Source organism: Denticeps clupeoides, unplaced genomic scaffold (assembly GCF_900700375.1).
Source record: "Denticeps clupeoides unplaced genomic scaffold, fDenClu1.1, whole genome shotgun sequence".
In the NCBI taxonomy this organism is placed as follows: domain Eukaryota; kingdom Metazoa; phylum Chordata; class Actinopteri; order Clupeiformes; family Denticipitidae; genus Denticeps; species Denticeps clupeoides.
This window is the reverse complement of record NW_021629802.1, coordinates 74,088-92,679: the sequence shown is the minus strand read 5'-3', so window position 1 is coordinate 92,679 and position 18,592 is coordinate 74,088. Positions and strand designations below refer to the sequence as shown.

The following is an 18,592-nucleotide window of genomic DNA, read 5'->3' as shown; positions in this document are numbered from 1 at the left end:
CATTTTTTCCTGCAGATTTTGATGCCATCACTGACCCATAATGAAGGCAAAGATTTTGGCACTGAAGGGCATCAACAAGTGATGGCACAGAGCAGCATGGGTCCAATGGTGATGAACAGGTAAAAAAAAGTGTCAGAATTGTAGTCTTTAGTGCCATGCTAAACCTTCTATGTGTTCATCCTTCCATGTTGCATCTTCCTGCGACAGGATGCAGCAGGTACCTGGGCCTGTCCAAGAAAATGCTGGTGTCCCCCTCCTCTGTTTGGACAGGTATGGTAATAAAAAGATGTGTTCGTTTTTGTGCAATTCATCTTACGGAGTTGCTGTTGCAGGATGGGAAGTTGGCTCCACAAATGACAAGACCCAACCCCCCGAATTTTGGAACCGGATTGTCAGTAAGTGTGCTCCCCGACAGCGTTCCTCCAGGGTCAGCAACCCTGCTCTGACCATTCTCGCGTCCTCACCTCCAGATGATGCTCAGAGGAAGCAGTATGAGGAGTGGCTCCAAGACACACAGCAGCTCCTTCAGATGCAGCAGAAGTTTCTGGAAGAACAGATCGGTGCCCACAGGAAGTCTAAGAAGGCGTTGTCTGCAAAGCAGCGCACTGCCAAGAAGGCTGGAAGACAGTTTCCAGAGGAGGAGCGCGAGCAGCTCAAACAAGTGACGGAGCAGCAGAGCGTCGTGCAGAAACAGCTGGAGCAGGTAACATGGCTGCATTATGAATGCTTGTAGAGATAGCAGAAATGGGAAAACATTTTGTCATTATCACACGCAGCTTTATGAAATCATTAGTTCCATTGGTGAAGGAAGCAGCAGCAAGTTCTAAACAGACATTTACAGCATTTACCAGACGCCCTTATCCAGAGCGACTTACAACCACTAGTTACAGGGACAGTCCCCCCCTGGAGACACTCAGGGTTAAGTATCTTGCTCAGGGACACAATGGTAGTAAGTGGGATTTGAACGTGGGTCTTCTGGTTCATAGATGAGTGTGTTACCCACCAGGCTACTACCAAGCTACAGAAGCCAACAGTGAAATGCATTACAGCAAGATGTTAGTCTAATGTCTACTGATAGTTCATCCAGGTAGCAAACTGATGATGTTCCATACAGACCCTCTGCATCTCGCACTGGTCCCAGTGTAGTGGTAAAGTAGGGTGGTTTGAAGTTAACGTTCAGACCTTAGTGATTCTTCACAACTCCGTACCATGATGGCACCTTGATTCCTCTCTTGGTGCAGTCAGGTTGCCTGATACGTTTTTCTTCTCCCTCCCAGATACGGAAGCAACAGAAGGAGCACGCAGAGCTGATTGAGGAGTATCGAGTCAAACAGCAGCAGCAACACACCCTCCAGCCTCCCATGATGCCCGGCATGGCAGGGATCCACCGCAGCCCCTGGAATGATGCCTGTGCCCATGGGCCAGCCAATGATGGGTCCTCTGATGCCAGGCCAGCGCGTGGCCAACGTGCCTCCTTGGCACTCGGGCTCAGGTGGACCCAGGATGCCCCCTCACATGGCTCCTCAGTTGCCACCTGCGAACCCGCCCAGTCTGCACAGCCCGCGCCTTCTGGTGCCAGGAATGAGCAGGCCCTCTCAGCCTGGCCCGGCAGGAGTTCCACCACAACCTGCCACCACTGGTGGAGCAGGAAGCAACGGGGGCGGTGCCAGCCCCACGTGAAGTTCGACGACAACAACCCGTTCAGCGAAGGGTTCCAGGAGCGCGAGCGCAGGGAGCGTCTCCGCGAGCAGCAGGAGCGCCAGAGAGTGCAGCTGATGCAGGAGGTGGAGCGGCAGCGGGCGCTGCAGCAACGGGTGGAGATGGGCCCTGATGCGGTGTCCCTGGACCCCGGCCTTTCCCAGATGCCCTTCTACAACGCCGAGCTGCCGCAGGACTTCCTGCAGCCCGGCAGGCCGCAGCAGCAGCAGCCGATGGGAACTGCCTTCCCTCAGCAGCCAAACATGGAGTTTGGAGGTGGGCCTCCATACCTGCAAGGAGACCAGAGGAAACCTGAGATGGCTGCCAGCTTCCGGCCGAAGAACCCCATGATGCATGGACCTAATTACCTCCAGGGACAGGGGGGTTCTGCTGGATTTGGACGGCCCACGGGTGAAGTCGGTTCTGTTGGGATGGAATCGTCTACTCCCCTCCCCCCAAACTATCCGGGATCTGGCCAGTCGCTCATCCAGCTGTATTCCAACATCATCCCTGAGGAGAAGGGTAAGAAGAAAAGAAGCCGGAAGAAGAAATCCACAAAGGACGATGATGCTGATTCCAATAAGGCTCCTTCCACACCTCACTCTGACCTGACCGCTCCTCTGACGCCGTGCGTGTCCGACACCTCGTCCACGCCCACCCGCAGCACCACCCTGCCAGGAGACCAGGAGACCAACGGCGCCCCCTCAGCCTTGAGCCGGCAGTGCAGCGCCGACTCGGAAACGCCGGAGAGGACGGCTGATGCCTTCAGCACATCAAGCTGGAGAAGATGGAGGCCAGCGAGTGTCGCGAAACTCTGCAAGCTCTCCGCTCTGAAGGTCCGAAAGCGGTGAAGCTTGAGGAAGGGGCGTCGCCTAGCCTGGCCGAGGGCCAGAAGCCCTGCCCACATGGCAAAGGGTGACCCATCCAGCAATGAGCTCCTCAAGCATCTGCTGAAAAATAAGGCCACGCCCCCTCCTTTCTGCAGGACCTGACATCATGCGCCCTGTGGAAGAGGTGAGTTCAAGAGCTGACGAGCGTCGTCTTCTGCTTATATGTGAGTAGATCAAGCATCAGTGAGAACGTTGCCAGTGGAGTGTATTATCCAGAGCGACTTCCAATCAGTAGTTACAGGACAGTCCCCCCCTGGAGACACTCAGGGTTAGTGTCCTGCTCAGGGACACGATGGTAGTAAGCGGGGTTGGACCTGGGTCTTCTGGATTATAGGGCGAGTGTGTTAGTAGGCAGTAGGGTAAGTAGGATCCAGTAGTGTATTGTTGAGGGTGAGAGAACGTGGAACTGCAGTGCTCTGATGTTTAGTTGTTTTTGGTGGCCTGTCTAGTCTTGGCATCGTAACATTATTAACTTGATTACAATACTCTACATACGTCCATTTTCGTTTTCTGATAAAAGCCACCAGAAGCATTTTGGAATAGAAATTATGTGTGAATGCGTGTTGAGGAAGTGATGTCATCTATGCAACAGCATAGGAGATACAGGAAGCAGAAATACTGCGTAAGTAGAATAACGAGAGGAAAATGAGAGTTTTTTTCTATCAACAATATTGCATTATATATTTTGTTATAGAATTTGTCAACTTCAGGGTCTGTCAAAGCCCATTGAGCCACATAATGTGTATATAAGAAATAAATGTTGTCGTTTCTGTCATGTCATAAAGGTGTCAACCACACTTATTAACTTATTCGGGTAAAAATAAAAATAAAAACCTCTCATTGTGCACACATTATGTCAGAGTAACCCGTTTTATTTCCATTTCAGATTCATCTCAGACGCCGGCAGAGTTTACTTTAGAATAATGGGCTCTTGTCTGTTTCTTTAAGGCTGAATTAGTGGCACTACAGCACACATTAGAGGCCATTAGGTTTTATTGAACAGAACTGTAGATCGAAATGTGATTCACAAATCCCACTACAAACTAATCCAGTATCAGGGTGGCGGGCGGCTCTTTTAAAATCTTTCACTTGGTCCAATATCACAGCTGAAAAATACGATCTTTGCAGCTTGGGGTGGACGGGCATCTGATGATGGGAGGTTCTGAGCTCCTGGAACCTCCTCTGCTGGAGCAGGGCAAGAAGAAACCGCAGAGGAACAAAAGACCCCCTAAAAGTGGAGTGGAGAAGCCCCCCTCGCGCTACAAGAAGAGGAAGAAGGAGGGCGAGGAGAAGCAGGTGGTCTACTCCAGCACCGACAGCCTGATGAGCCAGCTCAAGCAGGTGTGTGTGGCGGTTATCAGCGCTCAGGACGCCGCAGTCATGCATGCGCTTGTCCTCAGGGAAGATGGACACCTCTGCAGAATAAATTGATCCTCACCCCCAGAACCGGGTACCTCTGAAATGTTTTAAGTTGATTTGCCTGGTTAATTACACTCATCTCCATAAGTAACGACTTTCATTAAGGCTTAATTGCACTGCTGGCACAGGCACATGTGGGTAAAACGTGTCCTAATGGAGTTAGCGAGGGCCTCAAACAGGGTTTTAAATGGCAGAACTCGGCGCTGCGGCATTAAAGGAATTATTAACATGGCAGAACGTGGGGCTGGCTGGTTGTAGAGGAGCCTGTTTCGTGGTTTCGTTGTTCATGGGAAGGTAGTGTTTTATGGAGTTAGATGATGCCCCATTTTTATTTTATTTGTACTTGTATTATCATGGATGCAGTGCAGAACATGATCAATTCTTTTATAATGACGTTGCTTGGTGACTCTCTGGCGGTTCTAGTTAAAAAGTAGTGCCGGTAGTGACTGTGGTGGCCTGCACTGTCGATGTCGAACGATTGACGGTCACTGTAACAGTGTGTGTGTGTGTGTGTGTGTGTGTGTGTGTGTGTGACCTGTTGGATAATAATTAGTCCCACAAAGAGAAAAGCAGTCAGTGTCAAAGTGGCCTAAAGTGGTAGAACATGTTTAGCTTTTATTATAATTCATATATAATTTGAATATTGCTTCAGATACTTTTATTACATTTACAGCATTTATCAGACGCCCTTATCCAGGGCGACTTACAATCAGTAGTTACAGGGACAGTCCCCCACTGGAGCAGCTTAGGGTTAAGTGTCCTGCTCAGGGACACAATGGTAGTAAGTGGGATTTGAACCTGGGACTTCTGGTTCATAGGGAACTGTGTCTAACACACTAGGCTACTACCACTAACTGATTTAGCATTTTATCTGGTTCTGATCCATATCGGGTTAAGTGCCGCAGTGTTTTTGGGAGGTTGAGCAGGATCGGACGCCTAGATGGGAATATTTCTACATGGACGGTGAATCCTGTCTGATCGATTGTTCCTGTCTGCACACAGCAGCTCACCCTGCTGCCTCTGATGGAGCCTCTGATCGGGGTGAACTTCGCCCACTTCCCGCCCTATGGCAGCGGCCAGCTGAACGGGGAGAACCGCCTCTCTGGAACGTTTGGCAGCGCCTCGCTGGACGGGGGTGTCGGACTACTACTCGCAGCTCATCTACAAGGTGAAGTTCGCTCCTGCGTCTCCGGGTTCCACCGGTGCCGTTATAACCCCCTCGTTCTCTGTCCTGCAGCAGAACAATCTGAGCAACCCTCCCACCCCTCCTGCCTCGCTGCCCCCGACTCCTCCACCGGTGTCTCGGCCCGAAGATGGTCAACGGGTTTGCCACGGCAGAGGAGCTTAACAGGAAAGCGGGCCGTGATGGGGCCACATGATGGTAAAAGGCTGCAGCCACCCCATCTTGGAAAACATGGTCCCGCACACCTAGACAGGAATTAAGGGATTTTTCTTGCTTCGTATTTCAGTTTCGAAAGGTTCTAAGCAGCCGCCGACCTCGTTTAAGCCAGACGAGGACCTGCTGGGCCAGACCATCACCCAGGGACCGAGGACTGTGGACGTCCCGGCGTCTCTGCCCACACCTCCTCATAACAACCAGGAGGAGATCCGGTACGAACCCGTACACCTGGGTCACGGTCCTCCACACAAACACACCCGTACTGCCAAAACTGACCAACAGGAGTGGAGCTGAATAAAAGTGTGTGTGATGTGTGTTTGTGTGTGTGTTGTGTGTGTGTGGTTTGTGTGTGGGTGTTGTGTGTGTGGTGTGTGTGTGTTTGGTGGTGTGTGTGTGTTTGTGGGTGTGTGTTTGTGCATATGTGTGTTTGTGGGTGTGTGTTTGTGCATATGTGTGTGTGTGTGCGTGTTTGTGCGTATGTGTGTGTGAGTGGTGTGAGTGTTGTGTGGGTATGTGTGTTTGTGTGTGAGAGAGAGTGTGTTGTGTGTGTTGAGTGAGTGAGTGTGTCTGTGTGAGTGTGGAGTTATGTGTGTGGAGTGTGTGCGAGTATGTGGTTTGGAGTATGTGTGTGGTGTGTGTGTGTTTGTGATGTGTGTGTGGTGTGTGTGTGTGTTGTGGAGTGTGTGTGTGTGTGATGTGGAGTGTGTGTGTGTGTTTGTGTGTATGTGTTGTGTGATGTGTGTGTTTGGTGGTGAATGGTTTGTGTGTTTGTGTGTATGTGTGTGTGTATGTATGGGTGTGTGTGTGTGGTGTTTGTGTGTGTGTGTGTGTTTGTGCGTATGTGTGTGTGTTTGTGTGTGTTGCGTGTGTCTGTGTGTGTGTGTGCATGTTTGTGCGTGTGTGTGTGTGTTTGCGTGTGTGTGTGTGTGTGTTTGTGCGTATGTGTGTGTGTTTGTGCGTATGTGTGTGTTTGCGTGTGTCTGTGTGTATGTGTGTGTGTGTGCGTATGTGTGTGTGTGTTGGTGTGTGTGTACAGAGGTCAGGACCACTGCTTGGCCCCCGACACCCCAGACAGCTTCGTACCGTCCTCGTCCCCGGAGAGCGTGGTTGGCATGGAGATCAGCCGTTACCCGGACCTGTCCCGCGTGAAGGAGGAGCCGCCCTCCCCCTGTGCCTCCCCGGTCATCCCCATGCTGCCCAGCGCCGGCGGGAAAGGTGGTTACCTAGCAACACACTTCTCTTCCTCCAGAACTGCGCTCACATGTTACGGAAAATAGTTCGTTTTAGGGCCACGCATTCATTATTTTATATGGCTTCTCTCAGGGTCGGAGGTGAGGAGGTGGGAAGTGAAGACGGAACCATCAGGAACGTTCTTCGGTTCTCAGTTCACTCAGCTGCCACTGTGCTCCAGAACGGACCTGGTTTCCGTAGCCATCAGCCTCAACCCGGCGGCAGCTGAGGTACAAGAACACGCACCTTACACACCCCACGTACCCCACGTACCCCACGTACCCCACACACCCACGTACCCCACACACCCCACGCACCCCACGTACCCCACGCACCCCACGCACCCCACGTACCCCACGTACCCCACACACCACACACCCACGCACCCCACACACCCCACGTACCCACGTACCCCACACACCCCACGCACCCCACGTACCCCACACACCCCACGTACCCCACGCACCCACGTACCCCACACACCCCACGTACCCTACACACCCACACACCTTACACACCCCACACACCCTACGCACCCCACACACCCCACGCACCCTACACACCCCACACACCTTACACACCCCACACACCCCACACACCCCACACACCCCACACGGGGCAGGATCCTTCATGTGCCGTCTCCTCTCCAGAATATCCCGGGCGTGGTGGCGGCCGTCGCCGAGCTGCTGTGTGTCCCCGTCCCAGCCAGCTATGAGAAGAGCCGGACCCCCGAAAGAAGTTCCCTGTCCCTCCTGGCGGGGGGTGAAGGTGCCCGCTCCTCATGGCATGTTGGACCCCGCCAACCACTCCTCTTCCAGCAGAGGCCACCGGGAGTGATGCCACACCTGGTTTTGGGGGCCCGGTCAGCACTGGTAAGCCATTAGAGTCAGGGTCAGGGGTCACGGTCATTCCTGTCTAGCCCCACCCTCTTTCTTATATGGTCTGATTCCTCATCAGCTTAGAACTTTTCCAATAATAACATTTGATTGGGGGGGCGGGGGGGTGACTGTAGAAAGGCCTGGAGAGAGAGAGAGAGAGAGAGAGAGAGAGAGAATTGGCCCGCGTAGTTATTAATGATGAGTTATTTCTTCCTCCACCTCCGTTGTCATGCTGGTGGCGGGCGAGCTGCTATCGATTGGCCGTAATCGTTACGGACCCGTTAGTTCGGGCGCGTGGTTGAAAGTGATGGAAGTGTCGGCCGGAGCGTGCCGGGCGGGGCTGCTCCTCGAGGGAATTTCCTTTAAACAACCGCCGCCTGCAGCGCTCGCAGCTTTTGTCTTTGACCAGAACGTTTATCAGAGATGTCCACACCTTGGACGTTCTCACAGTGGAACAAAACGAGGACGGGGAGACCGGAGACGGAGCGCCCTCGTTTCATCCAGTTAACGGTGCCCTGCAGGCATCACTGGCTCGCTGGCCGCCTCTTCTATCATAGTCATATTGACCCATGTTTTTAACGCTTCATTTTAATTACTTCTGGGTCAGGATTTTCTTATAAAATTATAACTCCAGGGAGTTACTTCGTCAGGATCAGAATCTTTTTAATCGTAATAATCATAAAAACACTCCTATCATTGAATAATCTAAAACGGTGAACTGGGAACCACTGATTACTGACAAGATGAAAAGTTGTGATTTTCCCTGGACTGAAAGTGCAGCTGGTGGAACTTCAGAAGGTCTCGGTTCAGTATCTGGTGGGATCAGTTGTTTTGGGTTCCTGCAGGTCCGATGGGAAGCTCCAGCCCTGGTCCGAAGCCTCAGTGGTGCTGGCACTGCAAGGTGGTGGTTTTGGGAAATGGAGTCCGCAAGTCCACCAGAGACCTTCCCTGCAGCTACCAGCAACAGGTCAGTAGATCATCCTGTTCAAAGGGGACCTGAAAGAGAACCTGGCGCTCTGCCCCCACAGCATCCAGCCCCCCATTTACATTTACAGCCATTTTCCAGAGCACCTTACACTCAGTAGTGATGGGGACCGCCCCCCTGGAGACACTCAGGGTAAAGCGTCTTGCTCAGGGACACATAAGTGGGGTTTTGAACCTGGGACTTTGTGCTCTTCTGGTTCGTAGGCACGGGTCTCCCCCACATCCCCCCATCACCACCACAGTTACCGGGGCAACCGATTCCACCCCCGGCTGTGTTTACCACAACATGGACTTCAGTGAACGTGTCTGGAGATGAGCTGTGTGTTTAATGTGTGTGTTCTTCATCAGGAGGTCCAGTCCCGAGGTGAGGGCAGTATGGTGTTCTGCAGCCACAACTGCTTCGTCCTGTTCTCCTCGTCCATCCAGGCCAAAGCTGTGGGGGGCAAGGTGAGGACCTACACACCCACCCACACACACTCACACTGTAAGAAGAGTATCAGCCATCAGCAGTGAGTCTTGCTGTTAATTGATGTTTGGGTTCTAAATATTTAATGCGTCCTCCAGTGCCGTTGCGTCCTTGATTGTTGTGTTGATGGTGGACAACTTTTTTTAAATAATGAAACTGAAAAGCCTGGTTCCTCTGTGAATATTAGTTGTTGCTGAGCGGAGTGATGTGGTCAGCGTGCCACATCAGCCCCGTCATCACGGTGCGAGGTCGTTTTAATGGGAACCCCCTCTCTGTTCTCCTGTCCAGCCAAACTTGCCCCTCCTCCCGGACTCCAGTGTCGGAGAAATCCCCGGAAAGGTCCAGCACCAGTACAGCAACAACATGTCCACTCTGGACATCCACTGTCTGGCCCAAATGCAGCCCAAACTGTCCTCGACCTCGACTCCTCCCACCCTGGACGGAGCATCCAAGACGGACGCTGCCCTGAAGGTCACCGTGAAGCTGAAGCACCGCCCTCGCGCCTTCTACAACAGCAACAGCTCTGATGAGGGCGGAGCCATGCGCCACCATGTCTTTGCCAAGCGCTGGAAGGGTCTCCGCTGGCGCAAGTGGACGGTCCAGATCGTGGTGCCCAGGGGCAACCTGCAGCTGCCCGACGAGGACGAGGTGGACCAGCTGCTGCAGAAGTTGGGGGCTTCGCTGCGCCCGGACCCCCTCCCCCGTGACCTGCGCCGCTGCTGCTTCTGCCACCAGGAGGGCGACGGCCAGACGGACGGCCCCGCCCGCCTCCTTAACCTGGACTTGGACGTGTGGGTGCACCTGAACTGCGCGCTGTGGTCTACCGAGGTGTACGAGACGCAGGCGGGTGCGCTCATCAACGTGCAGATGGCGCTGCAGCGTGGCCTGGCGGTCCGCTGCGCCTACTGCCAGCAGACGGGCGCCACCAGCGGCTGCCACCCGCCTGCGCTGCACCAACGCCTACCACTTCACCTGCGCCCTCAAAGCACAGTGCACCTTCTTCAAGGACAAGACCATGCTGTGCCACGTGCACCGACCACGGGGCGGAGAGAGGGGTTGGGGAGGGGAGAAAGGGGTGGGGCCGTACGAGCACGAACTGCGCTGCTTCTCCGTGTTCCGCCGCGTGTACGTGCAGCGTGACGAGGCAGGGCAGATCGCCAGGATCGTGCAGCGGGGCGAGAGGGAGAGCACGTTCCGCGTTGGCAGCCTGGTCTTCCATGCCGTCGGTCAGCTGCTGCCCAGTCAGATGCCCGCCTTCCACTCGCACAGCGCCATCTTCCCCGTGGGCTACGAAGCCAGCCGCATCTACTGGAGCATGCGCCACGGCAACCGCCGCTGCCGCTACCTGTGCTCCATTACGAGAGCGACAGCCAACCGCTGTTCAGCATCCGAGTTGTGGAGCAGGGATACGAGGAGCTGCTGCTGACTGGCAGCACGCCGAAAGGTGACGATAAACTCTCATACGAAGTCCCCGCAACGTACTCTCTACGATGCACACGACATCCCGCAACGTACTTTCATACGACGCACATGTTACGTACACACAACGTCCCCGCAACGTACTCTCATACGATGCACACGACATCCCTGCAACGTACATTCATACGGACACACGCGTTACGTAACACAACGTCCCCGCAACGTACTCTCATACGATGCACACGACATCCCTGCAACGTACTTTCATACGACGCACGCGTTACGTACACACAACGTCCCCGCAACGTACTCTCATACGATGCACACGACATCCCTGCAACGTACATTCATACGACGCACGTTACGTACACACAACGTCCCCGCAACGTACTCTCATACGATGCACACGACATCCCTGCAACGTACTTTCATACGACACACCCGTTACATATACGTACATGATGTCCCTGCAACATACTCTCGTACGACGCACACGACATCCCTTGCAACGTACTTTCATACGACGCACGCGTTACATACACACAACGTCCCCGCAACGTACTCTCATACGATGCAACGACATCCTGCAACATACATTCATACGGCACACGCGTTACGTACACACAACGTCCCCGCAACGTACTCTCATACGATGCACACGACATCCCTGCAACGTACATTCATACGACACACGCGTTACATATAGCGCATGATGTCCCTGCAACATACTCTCATACGACGCACACGACATCCCTGCAACGTACTTTCATACGACGCACGCGTTACGTACAACAACGTCCCCAGCAACGTACTCTCATACGATGCACACAACATCCCTGCAACGTACTTTCATACGACGCACATGTTACGTACACACAACGTCCCCGCAACGTACTCTTATACGATGCCCACGACATCCCTGCAACGTACTTTCATACGACGCACCGCGTTACGTACACACAACGTCCCCGCAACGTACTCTCATACGACGCACACGACATCCCTGCAACGTACATTCATATGACACACGCGTTACGTACACACAACGTCCCCGCACATACTCTCATACGACGCACACGACATCCCTGCAACGTACTTTCATACGGCACAAACGCGTTAACGTACACACAACGTCCCCTGCAACTACTCTCATACGATGCACACGACATCCCTGCAACGTACATTCATACGACACACGCGTTACATATACGCCGCATTATGTCCCTGCAACATACTCTCATACGACGCACACGACATCCCTGCAACGTACTTTCATACGACGCACGTGTTACGTACACACAACGTCCCCGCAACGTACTCTCATACAATGCACACGACATCCCTGCAACGTACATTCATACGACGCACGCGTTACGTACACACAACGTCACCGCAACGTACTCTCATACGATGCCACGACATCCCTGCAACATACATTCATACGACGCACGCGTTACGTACACACAACGTCCCCCGCAACGTACTCTCATACGATGCACACGACATCCCTGCAACGTACATTCATACGACACACGTGTTACGTACACACAACGTCCCCGCAACGTACTCTCATACGATGCACACGACATCCTGCAACGTACATTCATACGACACACGCGTTACGTAACACACAAAACGGCCCCGCAACGTACTCTCATACGATGGACATGACATCCCTGCAATGTACTTTCATACGACGCACGCGTTACGTCATCACAAACGTCCCCTCACGTACTTTCATACGACTCATACGCGTTACATACACCAACGTCCCCCAACGTACTCTCATCCGATGCACACGACATCCCTGCAACATACATTCATACGGCACACCGCGTTACGTACACACAACGTCCCGCAACGTACTCTCATCCGATGCACACGACATCCCTGCCAAACGTACATTCATACGACACACCGCGTTACAATAATACGCGCATGATGTCCTGCAACATACTCTCATACGACGCAACTACGACATCCCTGCAACGGACTTCATACGACGCCAACACGCGTTACGTACACACAACAGTCCCCCGCAACGTACTCTCATACGATGCACACAACAATCCCTGCAACGTACTTTCATACGACGCACATGGTTACGTACACACAACGTCCCCAGCAACGTACGCTTGATCGATGCACACGACATCCCTGCAAACGTAACTTTCATACGACGCAAGCACGCGTGAACGTACACAACAACATCCCCGCAAACGTACTCTCATACGACGCACACGACATCCCTGCAAACGTACATTCATATGACACAAACGCGTTACGTACACACAACGTCCCCGCAACATTACTCTCATAGCGAACGCACACCGACATCCCTGCACAACGTACTTTCATACGGCACACGCGTTACGTACACACAACGTCCCCGCAACGTACTCTCATACGATGCACACGACATCCCTGCAACGTACATTCATACGACACACGCGTTACATATACGCGCATGATGTCCCTGCAACATACTCTCATACGACGCACACGACATCCCTGCAACGTACTTTCATACGACGCACGTGTTACGTACACACAACGTCCCCGCAACGTACTCTCATACGATGCACACGACATCCCTGCAACGTACATTCATACGACGCACGCGTTACGTACACACAACGTCCCCGCAACGTACTCTCATACGATGCACACGACATCCCTGCAACATACATTCATACGACGCACGCGTTACGTACACACAACGTCCCCGCAACGTACTCTCATACGATGCACACGACATCCCTGCAACGTACATTCATACGACACACGTGTTACGTACACACAACGTCCCGCAACGTACTCTCATACGATGCACACGACATCCCTGCAACGTACTTTCATACGACGCACGCGTTACGTACACACAACGTCCCCTCAACGTACTCTCATACGACGCACACGACATCCCTGCAATGTACTTTCATACGACGCACGCGTTACGTACACACAACGTCCCTCAACGTACTCTCATACGACGCACACGACATCCCTGCAACGTACTTCATACGACGCACGCGTTACATATACGCACATGATGTTCCTGCAACGTACTCTCATACGATGGACATGACATCCCTGCAATGTACTTTCATACGACGCACGCGTTACGTACACAACGTCCCCTCAACGTACTTTCATACGACGCACGCGTACATACACACAACGTCCCCGCAACGTACTCTCATACGATGCACACGACATCCCTGCAACGTACATTCATACGGCACACGCGTTACGTACACACAACGTCCCCGCAACGTACTCTCATACGATGCACACGACATCCCTGCAACGTACATTCATACGACACACGCATTACATATACGCGCATGATGTCCCTCTGCAACATACTCTCATACGACGCACACGACATCCTGCAACGTACTTTAATACGACGCACGCGTTACGTACACACAACGTCCCCGCAACGTACTCTCATACGACGCACACGACATCCCTGCAACGTACATTCATACGACGCACGCGTTACGTACACACAACGTCCCCCAACGTACTCTCATACGATGCACACGACATCCCTGCAACATACATTCATACGACGCACGCGTTACGTACACACAACGTCCCCGCAACGTACTCTCATACCATGCACACGACATCCCTGCAACGTACATTCATACGACGCACGCGTTACGTACACACAACGTCCCCGCAACGTACTCTCATACGATGCACACGACATCCCTGCAACGTACATTCATACGACACACGCGTTACGTACACACAACGTCCCCGCAACGTACTCTCATACGATGGACATGACATCCCTGCAATGTACTTTCATACGACGCACGCGTTACGTACACACAACGTCCCCATCAACGTACTCTCATACGACGCACTAACGACATCCCTGCAACGTACTTTCATACGACGCACGCGTTACATATACGCACCTGATGTTCCTGCAACGTACTCTCATACGATGGACAATGACATCCCTGCAATGTACTTTCATACGACGCACGCGTTACGTACACACAACGTCCACCCTCAACGTACTCTCATAACGATGCACACGACATCCCTGCAACGTACATTCATACGACACAAACAACCACCCGTTACATATACGCACATGATGTCCCTGCAACGTACTCTCATACGATGCACACGACATCCCTGCAACGTACTTTCATACGACGGACGCGTTACGTACACACAACATCCCTGCAACGTACTTTCATACGACGGACGCGTTACGTACACACAACGTCAAGTCAAGTCAAGTCAGCTTTATTTCAATTCTGCCACAGTACAGGACTGCAGAGAATTGAAATTACGTTACTCTCTGACCCATACAAGTCCCCGCAACGTACTCTCATACGATGCACACGACATCCCTGCAACATACTTTCATACGACGCACGCGTTACGTACACACACCGTCCCCGCAACGTACTCTCATACGATGCACACGACATCCCTCGCAACATACATTCATACGACACACGCGTTACATATACGCAACATGATGTCCCTGCAACATACTCTCATACGACGCACACGACATCCCTGCAACGTACTTTCATACGACACACGTGTTACATATACACACATGATGTCCCCTGCAAACATACTCTCATACGACGCACACAAACGTCCCCGCAATGTACTTTCATATGACGCACGCGTTACGTATACACAACATCCCCGCAACGTACTCTCATACGATGCACACGACATCCCTGCAGCGTACATTCATACGACACACGCGTTACATATACGCACATGATGTCCCTGCAACATACTCTCATACGACGCACACAATGTCCCCGTAATGTACTTTCATACGACGCACGTGTTACGTACACACAACGTCCCCGCAACGTACTCTCATATGATGTACACAACGTCCCCGCAATGTACTCTCATACGATGCACACAACGTCCCCCGCAACGTACTCTCATACAACGCACACGTCTCATTTCGACGTATGCGTACATTCATACGACACACGTGTTACGTGCACACACACAATGTCCCCGCAACGTACTTTCACACGACGCACGCGTTACATATACGCACATGACGTCCCTGCAACGTACATTCATACAACACACAGGATGTCCCCCGCAACACACTGTCATACGACACACATGACGTCCCCGCAACGTACTCTCATACGACGCACATGTCTCATTGCGATGCATATGTACATTTATACGACACACGCGTTACTTACATGCACACGACGTCCCCGCAACACACTGTCATACGACGCACATGACGTCCCCGCAACGTACTCTCATACGACGCACACTTTACACACTGACGCTGTGGTCCTCTGCTATGTTTTCAGGCGTGTGGGATCAGGTCCTTGTGTCGGTGGCGGAGAGGCGGAAGGAGACGGGGATGCTGAAGCTGTTTCCGGTCTACCTGAAGGGGGAGGACCTGTTCGGCCTCACCGTGTCGGCTGTCCATCAGGATTGTAGAGTCGGTGAGTGGAGGAGAGTCATGTGACACCAGCTGACTCCACCTCCTTATTTATCGATACCAAATTCTTACTGTGTGTGTGTATGTAGCTCCCAGGTGTGGAGGCCTGTGAACGTTACACCTTCCGTTATGGGCGGAACCCCCTGATGGAGCTTCCTCTGGCCATCAACCCATCAGGCTGCGCTCGCTCAGAACCCAAAGCCTCTTCACACATCAAGAGGTGCGTGTGTGTGTGTGTGCGTCCTCCTGTCGGAGCTGGTCATCTTCTTGCCATTTCTTGTCCCCTCTGTTGTATTTTTACCTGCATCTTCTGCCTGCTGAGTCTCACTCTGCACTCCAACCAGAGCAACCATTTGGAATAAATATGAAGTGTCACAAATCAGAATTGTGGGGAAAATTCAGGAGCCTTTTTAATTTCTTCCTGCTTTCGTTGAGGAACAGTTCTGTCAGGATCAGCTGATTACTTCCTCTAACGTGGATCCAAAATTCCTGTCGTTTGCACTTTGGTTAAGAAAGCTTGAGGGTGTATGTTGACCTCTGACCCCGCAGGCCACACACCCTGACAAGCAACAGCTCCTCCAAGGCCCTGCAGGGCGCCGCCCACCCGCCCGAGATGGGAACCCTCTACAGCAAGCAGTTCGTCCACTCCAAATCGTCACAGTACCGCCGCATGAAGGCGGAGTGGAAGAGCAACGTGTACCTGGCGCGGTCACGGATCCAGGCGAGTCACAACGTGTCCTCTGTATTTAACCGTCACCCTTGGTGAGCAGTGACCATGACAGGCGCCTGGGGAGCAGTGTGTGGGGACGGGACCTTCATCAAGGGGACCTCAGTGGCACCTTGGCGGATCGGGATTCGAACCCACAACCTTCCAGTTACGGGGCCGCTTCCCGATCCACTGCCCCACATATTAAACACATAATTACAATATTCATGAATTGATTTGTAACTTTTTTCTCATTTGTAAAAGTCTGTAAGTCCATCAGGCGAAGTCTTCGTCTTCTTCTCAGCCTGTGTTAGAAACGTAATAGATGAGCGGTGGCGCCTGGTCCCTGCGTGACCTTTACTCCCGTTCCACAGGGACTGGGTCTGTACGCCGCCAGGGACATCGAGAAGTACACCATGGTGATCGAGTACATCGGCACCATCATACGCAACGAGGTGGCCAACCGCAAGGAGAAGATGTACGAGGCTCAGGTGAGCAGCAGAGACACGTCCAGCTGTTCTCGTCCAATCACGTCACAGTCAATCAGCTGTCCCGTTCTCTGTCTCTGTAGAACCGCGGAGTCTACATGTTCCGCATCGACTGCGAGCACGTCATCGATGCCACCATCACAGGAGGACCAGCGAGGTACACACACACACACACACACACACACACACACACACACACACACAGATACACTCAGATATACACTTTATACATGGAGCACAGAACCGACCGTCTTCACCCGTCACAGGTACATCAACCACTCATGCGCCCCCAACTGCATCGCGGAGGTGGTGACGTTTGAGAGGGGACACAAGATCATCATCAGCTCCAAGCGCAGGATCCAGAGGGGGGAGGAGGTGACGAAGCCGGCGGGAGAACGTGCTGTAGAACGTGCCGTGGAACGCGTCTAACTCTCCTTCTCTTGTCCGTCCTCAGCTGTGCTACGACTACAAGTTCGACCTGGAGGACGATCAGCACAAGATCCCCTGCAACTGCGGCGCCGTCAACTGCCGCAAGTGGATGAACTGAGAGGCCCATCCAATCAGGGCGAGCGAAGCGACCGCAGAACTGTACACTTCTTCATCATCATCATCATCATCAACGTGGCACAAAGACATGAGGCGGGGGTTGGGGAGGAAGGTGTGTGTGTGTGTGTGTGTGTGTGTGTGTTCTATTGTTGTTTATTGGATGGGTTCAACTCACCAGCTGACCAGGAGAGTAAAACGCTGGCCGCGGCCTTACTTAGTACCGAAGAGGCGGGTTCCTCGACAAACAGAAATATATATATATATATATATACAGATACGCTCTATACACACATGTATGTAGACATCACTGAACAAGGAATGTACTGGGAGACTTTCCTTTGGGATAAAACTAAGGGAATAATTAACTTGCACTAGAAAAAACGGAAAAAAAACGAAAAAAAAATCCGAAAAAATGATGCTGTTCAAATACTTGATTCCATGAGTCAGTTTATTTTTCTTTTCTTTTCTGAGTTTTTTGATGTAAAATAAGAGGAGACCTTTTGTATTTATTACTGAATGAAGCTATTTTTTAAACGTGGCGTGGCGTGGCGTGGCGGCCTGTACATACGGCAGACTGACGACGACGCATCTGTAAATAAGTCTGCAAATTCCGGAATTTCTCGAAAAATCCTCGACCAAATGCTACCTGTCGCGCGGCGCGGCGCTTTCCTGTTGGGCCGGCGGCGTGTTGGCGAAGGAAGAGAGATGATCCACGATGATCCACGATGTATAGATCTGTACAGAATGTTCAGAAAACTGAAAAAAATCAGAGTATTTTTGTTGTATTTAGATTGTAGTTATGATATCGTCTAAAATAATCTGACCACTTGAATATTGTTTCTATCAGTTCTTTTTTTTTTTTTTTTTTTTTTAGTTGTGAATGATAAGCGCAATCAGAAAGAACCAATCACGTGAGGGCATGTTATGAGTTATAAATTATGTAGAACTGTGAATTTCTTTCTTTTTTTCTGGTTTACATTTTGAGTTTTGAGG

General features: G+C 52.1%; 1 protein-coding gene across 1 annotated transcript; it reads left to right on the top strand.

The window, feature by feature from the left end:
* Nucleotides 1–81: 81 nt before the first annotated feature.
* On the top strand, nt 82–17,906 carry LOC114774400 (histone-lysine N-methyltransferase 2C-like). The gene is given in 24 exon segments (XM_028966313.1): nt 82–119; nt 208–217; nt 416–703; nt 1,278–2,534; nt 3,717–3,929; nt 5,010–5,142; nt 5,245–5,388; nt 5,477–5,618; nt 6,443–6,621; nt 6,730–6,866; nt 7,287–7,404; nt 7,455–7,508; nt 8,360–8,481; nt 8,847–8,945; nt 9,253–9,903; nt 9,905–10,319; nt 10,322–10,408; nt 15,726–15,877; nt 15,949–16,079; nt 16,409–16,580; nt 16,940–17,056; nt 17,137–17,210; nt 17,320–17,428; nt 17,508–17,906. Coding segments are annotated over 24 exon segments (4,935 nt in total). The 3' UTR covers nt 17,601–17,906.
* Nucleotides 17,907–18,592: the final 686 nt, after the last annotated feature.